This window comes from Nipponia nippon, unplaced genomic scaffold (assembly GCF_047370975.1).
Source record: "Nipponia nippon isolate SJK-2023a ecotype South Korea unplaced genomic scaffold, ASM4737097v1 scaffold_11, whole genome shotgun sequence".
Classification (NCBI taxonomy): Eukaryota; Metazoa; Chordata; class Aves; order Pelecaniformes; family Threskiornithidae; genus Nipponia; species Nipponia nippon.
This window is the reverse complement of record NW_028262302.1, coordinates 22,218,528-22,229,804: the sequence shown is the minus strand read 5'-3', so window position 1 is coordinate 22,229,804 and position 11,277 is coordinate 22,218,528. Positions and strand designations below refer to the sequence as shown.

The 11,277-nt window shown below is 41.7% G+C and overlaps 1 protein-coding gene across 5 annotated transcripts in view; it reads right to left on the bottom strand.

Moving 5' to 3' along the window:
• Positions 1 to 1,820: 1,820 nt before the first annotated feature.
• The window catches only part of CEP170B (centrosomal protein 170B), a 60,188-nt gene continuing 50,731 nt past the window's right edge, over positions 1,821 to 11,277 (bottom strand). For 3 of the 5 annotated variants that reach the window (XM_087747882.1, XM_087747880.1, XM_087747879.1), the window contains 6 exons: positions 11,162 to 11,200; positions 10,455 to 10,598; positions 8,782 to 8,870; positions 8,133 to 8,226; positions 6,732 to 6,783; positions 1,821 to 6,000 (listed from right to left, as the gene is read on the bottom strand). In XM_087747882.1, coding sequence (XP_087604008.1) covers positions 5,765 to 6,000; positions 6,732 to 6,783; positions 8,133 to 8,226; positions 8,782 to 8,870; positions 10,455 to 10,598; positions 11,162 to 11,200 — 654 coding nt within the window. In that variant the 3' untranslated portion in view covers positions 1,821 to 5,764. The remainder of the gene's footprint in view (positions 6,001 to 6,731; positions 6,784 to 8,132; positions 8,227 to 8,781; positions 8,871 to 10,454; positions 10,599 to 11,161; positions 11,201 to 11,277) is intronic. The other 2 variants (XM_087747878.1, XM_087747881.1) reach the window with 1 other exon arrangement.

Below are 11,277 nucleotides of genomic sequence, written 5' to 3'. Positions count from 1 at the left end.
TCAGCCCATGTCATTCAGAGACCTAAGAAGTCAATGCATTAAAATAAAACACTTTTTCTAGATAACCGCATCAAGTCTGCTCCTGTGCGCAGATGCTCCAACTATCTGCAAGGCTGCATCCAAATGGCTGGACCCCGCCTGAGGAAAGCAACACATCCCACTGCCAAGCCACCCACTCTCGCCCCATGTCAACCCCATCCCACCAGAAAAAGCTAAGACCAGCAGGGCTTTGCTCTTGAACAGGCGACAAACGCCCTTGTTGAAAAAGGCATGGTCCTCCCGCACCATTGCATGGGCAGGACCCACGAGCTGAGGGCCTGCTGGTAGATCTTCACACGAGATCAAAAAATGAGAACCCGTCTCTCTGACGACTTAAAGTTTTGCTCTGAGGAAGGATCCTGCAAACCTTGCTCAAGGCAACGCTTTCTGGCGTTCCCTTCTATACCCACGTGGAAAACCAGGCTCTGTTTCCCAATGCAGATGAGGACATTGAAGAGCCAGGCAGGACTGCAGCTGAACACTCAGCAGGACAATGCACAGAAGAGATCATTACTTTTGCCACCCATCCTTTATTTTTAAATTCTGCCAGATAGCAGCTGTCATTACGTTGCAAATAGTTTTAGCCACAGTTCCACTACCTCTTATGTTTATTCAGTCAGACTGTTAAAAAAATTAATGAAGCAGATGCACTATTGATTTCAAAAGGGCACTTTGCATAGCATCCCAACTCGAACACCGCTCAGCGCTGCTGGGGAAGCCTGCGGAGAGGCAGTGCAGTGAGTGGGTAACCCAGCCCTGTAGCTTAGAGAACACAGAAAGCCACCTCTGCAGACACAAGGTACACAAACTAAGTTTCGGAAAGGTTTTTAAGAGAGGCAGAATATTTTTTTTTTCTTTTTTTAAACACAAAATCCTTCCCGAAAACTGTAAGCATAAAAGGTCTCATGTTCAAGTACCTAAAGCGAAGGTCACCAGGGGATGGTAAGTCTCCAGCTGATCCTGCTAAGGTATTAATAGGTTTTGTTTTTTCCCCATTTGTCTGCATTTTAGTTATTGCTGGCAAATAATGCAATGTTTTTATCAGCTACACATGTTCTACATCCTGCGTAAGCTGTGCTAGTGCAGAGGACGTGGAGCCAGTGTCCCACCTGGCACCGAGCAGGGTTGGGGAGGCTGCAGGCACCTGAAGGCTGTACAGAGGGGAAAGAGGAATTAATGTTATTTCAAAAGCGTCAGGAAGGATGCAAAGGTCGGACAGAACTGCAGGAGGGAAGGAGGACAGTGATGGAATGAAGGGGGAAAAAAAAAAATCAAAAGAATTTCACAGAGACATAAACTCCAATATAATGTATATATAAATATATAATATATATAAATATATATATATATATATATAAGAGCAAAAGAGTAAGTATAATAATCTTTTTCTATAATCACACATCTGCTGGGGAATGATCATATCCAGGCTGGATTTAGCTACCATTGTTAATCACAGCAATGAAATAAAACAGTACTGAAAATTAAATATCGCCATACCATACTCAGAAGTAAGACCACCCTCAGGTGATGGGGACTTGGGGACTTCAATCCTGTAACTACAGGGGCAGGGGACTCCTGTGCTATTAGAGAGCGATCTGCCCCAGCCATAGGTGTCACCAGGACGGATCCAGTTGCACTGGGAGCCTTCAGTTGCTGACCATTCTTTCATTACACTGTACTTAACACCGATGTAAATAGGCAGTTGAAAAATGTAGTCCACCAAACACATACTCCTCCCCAAATTAACACACAAAATCCAGAATCATTGTCACATGATAAAGGAATGATTTATTAGAGCAACTTTATGATAAAATTATATAAAATAACAATTTGGTTTTTTAAAGACGTCCACAATATCACCTTGAAACAAAATGTACAGATACTGCCTATAATTCAAACAAAAATAAATTACCATTAAAAAAACCAAAAGCAGAAAAAAAATCAGGGCAGGAGAAACAAATCAAAATTATACACAGCATTTCAAGAGGGTGTGGAAAAGAAAAAGTCATTAATCGATTCAAGTTATACAAACGTGTTTCAGCTTTACTCTCAGACAGCTCAGCTTGCATTTGTGTTGCATGCAAATGGAATGATCCAGTGAACAGTTCAGAACAGCAGAATCAGCAGCATAACAACAGCAGAGAGTGAAATAGGCACAATTCAGCATGGGGCACATCAAAAGTGAACAGGTAGTTCTGTCTGGTCTTTGCAAAAGTTATACACATTTACTGCACTTCAAAAAATAGCTAGTGTGATCTGCAAAACAAGAAGAAACTAGTAGAATCTTGCACTTAAATACTTTACACTTTTTTGTCATTTTTTTTGTCTCCTCTTTTTCAGTAGGCTGTATGTAAACATTCCACTAGTTGTACCTTTACTGAAATACTTAAAGATGATGCAGATGTTCTTTTCTCCTGGAGCATGACCACGACATGACATCACCGTAGATACATTTAGGTCCTCGCTCACAAAGCTCATACACATTCTCGCAGGAATTTACATTCACGCCATCAGAACAGACTAACAGGTTTTTACATTTGAAAGCGTCGAACTGCGAACATGGTTTTCAAGTACAGTGGAAGAGCTGAGGGCTGGGATTTTGAAAGGTGCTCACAGCATCAGGCACCCAAAGCGTACGGAAACCCGACAGGACCTGAGCACGTGCTTCCCTACGACTTTGAAAATCCCACCCTTCGTTACATTTCTTTAGTCAGATACAAAACACGTGAAAGCAACATGGTATGAGAGTGACCCACAGGCCAGCATCACCCCTACCAAGCCCAATGCAAGGCCCGTCCGTAGCTCACGGAAGCCAACGGGTATCTTACGCACTGATCCTGGGCCACGCAGATACACCACTACACATCTGTTACGGTCACACCGGAGTCACACACAGGCATGTTTTCGTGGCTGCATACAGTACTGCTTGTAAGAATGAACAGTCAACGAAGGAGCAATAGTTGGGTGGCTAGCTCTTTGGCTTATCTGGAGCAGACAAGTACAAATGGGGTGTACTTCAGAAGCAGTGAATACAAGAAAAAATATGTTGCATTTCATCATTGACTAGCAAAACTGTTTTAAATGCAAAGATCCAAGGACGAACGTTGTGTCAGGACACAGAAGCATTTTATAGTTTGGCTGAGTCATAAATAAAACAAATCAAGCTGTGCATCCTCCCCCCCCTTCACACACACATTTCCAAATTACAAACAGACACCGATTGTTGCATCCTTATTAGTCACTGGAAGAGGTACCATATTTTGCGGGTGGATTGAATTGATGTAAGATGTCTGTGGGCTCGCTCTCTCTCAAGTTCAGAACAGAGCAACCAAGGAAGAAAATCCATCCCTGATGTGTTCATGAATGAAAGAATAATCAAGCAATTTTCAAGTGAAAAACAGAAGTCCCATCGAGGGCACGTTGCAGAGAAACAAAATCCACTAGAGCACAGCCATGAAGATGTGGAAATGTAGGTAACAAATAAAAAGTCAGATATACGAGTAATTCACATGTCTCTACAGCAAAACTGAAACTAACAGCAACACCTTATCTGTGAAGGTCCTTCAACTCCTAGAGAGTTGGGGTAGCACCTGGTCGGTTCAAACCCTATCCAAGAAGGGCTTGAGAAATTGTCTCTCATATGTCAGGAACGATACCACCACTTATGATATTCATCAAGGACACAGTCAGGTATTTCAAGAAAAGACAGATCAGAATAAACGACCGAATGAACACATTCAGATAGTGCATATATTACAGGCAGAAGAACATCAAGGGCAAATGCTTTTTTTATTCTGCATTCATCTACATGAAATCCAGCAGATTTCTTCACGGAAGAGCATCTCCACACAAGCAGATGAGTCTTATAACCTACTGGAAATCTTGGAAGGATATTTGCACCTATTGTTTACCAGCCAGCATCTTGCACGCTCAAAAGAAACTAATGGCCTGTTGGCATACTCCCGTTTTGGGACCAATCCTGTTTCTGCTGAAATTGATAGAAAGCTACCACTGGCTTCACCAGGAAAGCAATCATGCTCTTCGCTAGTAAGACTAAACACTTTGTGAGCACCCCTATTTATTTAAAGGACTTTAACAGGTTCCCACTGTTACAACATTCTAGCAGAAAAGCTCAGGTAACTACTGAAGCTAACTAAGGAATCCACTACCCACCCCAAAATATAAAGTCAGCACACAAGAAGCAGTCAAGCTTGGGAAACCATTTTCACTGGTTAAACTACACACTGTATGAGGGCAAAGTGGAACTCATCTGCTCACCTTTCCCAGGAAACATATCCTCCACAGCTACAAAAGAATTTCTTTACCTGATTACTGTTTATTGACCAGGAAAAATGAAAAAGCAATCGATACAAGACAGAAAAAACTGGGAGCAAACACGTCTGGAAGAGGTCCCCTCAAAACCAAAACTTTTGTTCTTAAAGCAACAAAAAATTGCTTAGTGTTTTGCAGTCTAACTGAAAGACAGAATACAAAAAACCAACTTTTTTTAGACAAGGAATTGCTCAGTGCAACTGCACATAATCCTTAGTGTTTCTAGGATTATAACAGACCAAAAATAAAATCCAGACAAAAATCCCAAATGTACCAAGTGCTTGACACTGTTCAATAGTTTCTGAAGAGTACCACAGAACAGTGGTCTTTGAGCACTTTTGCATTGAAAAAAAATTCATAACAGAACTAGCCGTAAAGGTGGAGCTACATTTAAGCCATTATTTTTTCAGTGCTGTCAAGTGAACATTAGTTCACAGCAACTGTGCAATTAAGTTTATTACATGAGCCATTGGAACAGATGTTCTTCTTAGCAATTAGCTAATCACAAACATCTTAGTCTTTGGCCCAGCCAAGAGCATTTGTAGCTCATTATAAAAAAGATTGTATATTTAAAAAAAAAAAAAAAGCAGCTTAAAGACAGCATTTGTACCAAAATCATGAAAATTTGGCAAGCTAAACTGTAAAATCTTACTTTTTGTACCTACCCCAAACTTTGGGCCTGAAACAACATCAAAAATAGTAACTGTATTAGTAGTCTTTACATTCATACCATTATTAACTTTTACACTTTCCCAAGAGAAAAACAAAGGGTTTATTCTGTCTTATTTTGGTTTTTGGACTGAAAATAAGACGATGCACAACTTCATTGTGGTCACCTTCTTATAACCGCTGAAAAAGACTTCTTACACAACTGTACTAAGAGTTTCTCCTAGAAACCCACAATATTGCACAATCATTCTGTTGGATTTGCACGTTGATTCCAACAGAGTTGTAATGCTTCACTTGTATAATTAAAAGAAAACAAACAAACAAACAAAACCAAAACAAATATAGTACCAAAAAAAGTGTTTTTTAAATTGCGCCTCATTACAACTGAATAATTATAAACAGGCCAATGCATGAACACTTTAGCTTCGGCAGTATTGAATGGAGCGTATGCAAAGCCTGTTTTCTTATGGCACACTGGAAGAATAAGTGAGTAATTTTCTAAAAATCAGTTTGCCTCTATGCTGAATATGTGCTGCTCCACAGTGCTAGTCTTGTTTAAAAGGCATACACAGACTTTCCATTCACCCTCACAGCATAGATTGGGTTTTTTTTGTGCAACATGTTAGCAATCTAAACAACTGCTCCACACAAACTGTCCACAAACCACTCATACACAACAGTAATGCGACAGTAGATTACAATGACAGCAATACAAAATATTGTATCAGATCACATATTTCTCTCCATCTGGAATGAAATTCGAATCTTGTAAGCTAGAAGACCCACAGTTCGATTTCTGTGTGTAGTTTCTCATCTGTCCTGGGGACAAAGTCTCCAGTGTGGATCCAGAAGTGTTAGCAGTCCTGACTTTAGTGGCTGTAGATTGTTTTGCAGCAGCAGATGCTTTGTTACTGGCAACTACATCCAAGTTTCCAGTAGGGTCAATGATAGCGTTTATGACTGGGGGGGGGGGGGAAGAAAGAGACATACACAGACATATTAGCAGCACTCAGCAGTGTTTCTAAACAGAAGGTTTAGAAAACTCATTTTGAAGGCAGTAGAACTGTAGGCAGTACTCGCGTTCATATTAGTCACAATATTTTCTTCATTAATACCTTCAGGCCTAAGCAGCTCTAACAAGCAAAACCTCTCCCAAACTGAAGCCACAACAACATTCAACTTTCTGGTTAAATTGGAAAAGACAAACTACAGCAGCCAAATGGCAAGCTTTTAGCACGAACCAAAAATGACGCCTGTATGTTTTTATGTGTCTTTATTAAGCTTTTAGATGATGCAAGAGCTTTTCTTGCCTTTTCTATTGCACAGAGCTCTATATGCAAAATTCAAGTCCAAAAAGCATAGCACGGCTTATTGGCTGAAAGAGCTGCTAAATATTATTTCAGCAGAACAGACCTTTGCCAGTTCATCTTATGGGAATATGCTAATTGCCACAAACAAAGCATTTCCACAGCAACAGCTTCCACATTGCAAAAGTCAACAATTTGCTTAAAAATTGGCAGCACAAGATAAATCTACTGTTCATTCCATATGCACTCGTCAGAGAGCACTATGCTAACAAACTAAACTTCTTCATCCATTCCCAGCTTTCACTGGCAAATCAAGCCACATTATTTTATTTTGTGCAACTTACTGGTATTTGAGAAACAAAAAGAACATTTTACATGACCAACCTTCAAGCTGTTTTTGAACTCTCCTGAGCTCCTTCAGGATAGAACTGATTTCCTAGAAACAAAAGCATCAGAATGGAAAATTAAGCAACAAAGTACTCAACTGACACAGGACTCTAGTCTTACTCCTTCTGCCTCATCTGATCAAGAAGATTCAAAGTCAGTTCCAACCTTGCTTATTTAACAGAAAAGACATGGCTAGTATCCACAAAAATGATCAGAGGGGTGGAACACCTCTCCTATGAGGAAAGGCTGAAAGAGCTGGGGTTGTTCAGCCTGGAGAAGAGAAGGCTCTGGGGAGACCTTATTGCGGCCTTTCAGTACTTAAAGGGGGCTTATAAGAAAGATGGGGACAGACTTTTTAGTGGGGCCTGTTGCGACAGGACAAGGGGTAACGATTTTAAACTAAAAGAAGGTAGATTCAGACTAGATACATGGAAGACATTTTTTTATGATGAGGGTGGTGAAACACTGGCACAGGTTGCCCAGAGAGGTGGTAGATGCCCCATCCCTGGAAACATTCAAGGTCAGGTTGGAGGGGGCTCTGAGCAACCTGATCTGGCTGAAGATGTCCCTGCTCATTGCAGGGGGGGTGGACTGGATGACCTCTAAAGGTCCCTTCCAACCCAAACTATTCTACGATCTGTATCTAGGTGCATCTGGAGGGTGCATGGGGGCCTCTGCTCTGCATTATTTCACCGAGTGCTACTACACCACCCAGTTCATAGCCACAGTGGATTTTAGATTTGAAATGCTAGCCAGATTAACTGTACAAAGGCTCCTCCACATCCTCCTTAATACCAAATGCACGAAGATATTTGCAAACTCAACTCGTAGACCAAACAAAGCAATTGGCCACATATATACTGCTGTAACACTGAGCTACACCGGTCCTGCACAGTTATACGTACGCTTAGCATTAACCATATTTGCTGTGTCCATTATGGTACTTAAATCCCTACTGGCAGTCCCCATAAATGACAATAAGAGGTCATGAGAGCACAAACACCACCCTAGGGCTGAAGCTTTTTTATTGCCCTGTTATCGAACTGTTATAGGTGAAGAAAACAAACATTCACGAGAAACACCTGTCTACAACTGAGGCTGTGGCAACCACATGGTAGGTGATGCTTCGGTAGATGTTTAAATGAAGCCTAGTGACCTTGAACATCTGTTAAGGGACTGGGTCTTTGAAGATGAATCACAAAGGGAGAGGGGAAGAGTTTGGTGGAACACAACAGCTGGAGGAACTCACTTTGTCACACTTCAAACAGCAACAAAAACCAGCAGTTCAACACATGCAAATGGACTAGAAATTTCAGAAATGGATTTAGGAAGGGCCAGAGCTTGTTATTTTGGTTTCTTACAAAGCCTTCAGTATTTCACTTATTCGCATGGTCTTACCTTGTTTGATGTCTTGAGGATTGGCACTTCGTTTTCTGAGTTAATTTTGGCCTCCATCTCCTCCCAGGTCCTCTCTGAGTTTTGAAACAGAATCCTGCAGCACAAAAAGTGGAGCAGGTCTTAAAACTGCCACCAAAAAGCTGCTTGGAAGACTTAATTATCACAAGATGTGGCAACAAAGGAGATTAGTGGATTAGTGACTGGACAAAGCGCCTTTCAGCTCATTTAGGAACAATCCAAAGTCCTTCCTTGACTGATGTCTTCTAGAGGAACAACAGGCTTTGAAGAGCTTTCACAAGCCTTGGTGACCTGCAGGCTTTCTAAGAGCCTTTGGACAGGGGAGGAAAGAGGACACAATCCACCAACAGGAATACATTTTCTGCTAACCCTTCGCACAGGCAACATTTCAAAGTTAAGGCATCAACAGGCATTACAAATCCAACATTAAAATTCCAAAGGCCAAACATATGAGAAGAAGAGATGGCAAATAATCATGTTACCTCTCGTTCACTACACACACAGTTTCCTACATTTAGATTCCCTGTATCTTGATAACAAGACTTTCCAAGACAGCAATGCATTATCTTCCACAAGTAGCAAGCCAACAAACTTGGCAGCAAGTCAACATTTCAGGTAAAAGGTTACTTACTTCATTTTTTCAGCTAGGTTTTCTGTATTTTCACGGATTGCATGTGATAACTGGGACACCGGGTTCAACATCAGATTGTCAAAGATTACCTAAAACACAAGGGCAGATCGGAGAACTTTTAGCAGTAGTGGCATATTACAAAACTGGAAATTTTTACAGTAAATGATCGCCACTGAAACATCTTCACCTATGGGAATGATATTTGAAGTTCAAGGGAGATTAAGATGACATGCAGCTTTGTTGCAGCACTTTGACAAAAACATTAATACTAACTTGTTCGGATTTTTTTTCTTGAGGAGTGTACAAAGAGACAGAGTTGTCTGCAGTAAGATAACTATTTAAGCATTTCTGAAAGAAAAAGCTTAAGACTTTCCAAGCCTCACAGCCCCCCCCCCCAAAAAAAAAAACCAAAAAGCCAAATCACAATGCAAGAAGTCCCACAAGCAGTCACTGAAACCATCTAATGTGATTTATATGAGTTCAAGCCACCTTCACAGCCATGTAATCCCACCATGTTACATTCTGCTTCATTAAAAACAACAACAATAAAACACCAAACCCCAAATATTCAAGTCCTGTGGTTCAAAAGAGCCCCCAGGCCTGCCCAGGTGGGCAGGAAAGCCCGCGTCAGCTGGGGGCACTCTGAACCTGCATCTTTTATTCAGCCTTGGCATGTCTCTACAGGCGAGTGAGAGATTGCTCCAGGGCAGTCACAGGACAGGATCGGTACCAGTGGCTCAGTCCAAGTTCCCCTCCATCAGCCTGTTTGAGTCACACTCCCCCTCCAGAGCAGCAGAGTGGCTGTGCTGGAGCACAGCTCTCCCCTCCTGCCTGCACTGCCTCCCCAGAGCCTCTGCTCCAGCTCCTCCTTCTCAATCAGAGCCAGCAGGCAGAAAGCAAGCAGAAGCAACAGCCGAGCATTGCATCAGCAGCCTGCTCCTCCACTCCCCATCACCATCACCCCATTACACAGCCCTCACTCCAAGACCATCCCCAGCCTCAAGTTTCAGACCAGGCTTCCTCACCCTTTAGTATCATCCCAGTGATTTCCAGGTTACGCTGCTCTCTCACCCCAGAATTGCATCAAATTGCACACACTGGAGGGAACAACGCAGAACAAGTGGCTTGCTGCCTGCACAGCATGGCACAGCAAGCCAGCTGTGCCATGGCACTCGAGCCCAGCTGCAGGAACTTCTCATAAGGTCCAGATCCTGACACTGCTGCTCTACAAGCAGCGCTGACGAGCATGCCCATTGCAGAAAAATAAGGTGCCTTTATTGATTAGGAACAACTGTTTTTGTGCCATGATTTCTTGCCATTAAACTATCGGTGCTGCAGATTTCGAAGTTGAGATTTTTGTGTTTTTCTTTACAAGAGCAGTGAAATAGCCTAAGCGGGCTCTGACACTGAATGCCTCCTCCCAAACAACAAGTGACCAAGCCTCAGTTTTTAATGGAATTTTACACAAAAGAGGAAACGTCCAGTCAGTATTGGCAAGGGTGATTCTGTTCCTCTTTTATCTTTTTTAAACACTGTTTCTATACCTACAAGTCAGGGCTCTTGAGAAGTGCATTTTTTTTTCAGTAGCCTCCTTTGGCAGCTTAGAAAGAGCAGGTATACATACTGAAGCTTAAAGCAATATCATATATGAAGTAAAGAAAAAGGTGGCCTGCCTCCTCACGGTTTCTTGTCCTCGTTTTTCTTGAGGGATCCTCTTCTCTGTTATCGTTCATATTTTGGTCAAAATCCTTCAGTTCCACTGATCCCGGAGGCACTTTCTGGTAGTTCAGACTTGCTTCTGGAATGTGCTGCACCAACTTGGAAATAATGAGTAATGAGTCATTAAAAATTAGTAGGGAAGGAGGCACACAGGCACTCACTGCAGGTATTGCAAATTTTCAGGCAAGCCCCAGGGGAATACTGATTCATTTAAGTCTTGTTCAGACAGGTATGGGTTCCTAAGCAAATTACTAGACCCCAATCCTGCAGACATTTACCCACTAGAGTCATCCTACGAAACTCAGTGGGGCTATTCCACTTTATAATTTTGAGACTTGACCAGGTAGTTGGGAAGTACATCTTTGCCTTTTTTGAATTTAAGCTAAAACTCAAAAAGGCCCTGTTTTCTTATATTTTAATATATAAATGCAACATTAAAGCCACACTAAAATCCATCAGAAACCATTCAGTAACACATGGAAGAGATGAAAAAAGCAATACAAAACCACTGATAATGCAAATAATTAACAGGAAGAACCCAAAAGGCAAGACACCCACTCCTGATTGGTTGACTGACAGACAAAAATTCTAAAAGAAGGGGAGGAAAGTGACAAGACAGTGACAAGACAGAGATACAAAAATAATGGGATGGAAAGTGCACCTGAGATGGATATGCCAGCCGAAAAGATCTACGAGCAATCTGTGTTAAAACAGAAACAAAGAGATCAATGCTAGTGAATGACTGTGACAGCAAGTATCAAAGAGAACGCATGGTCT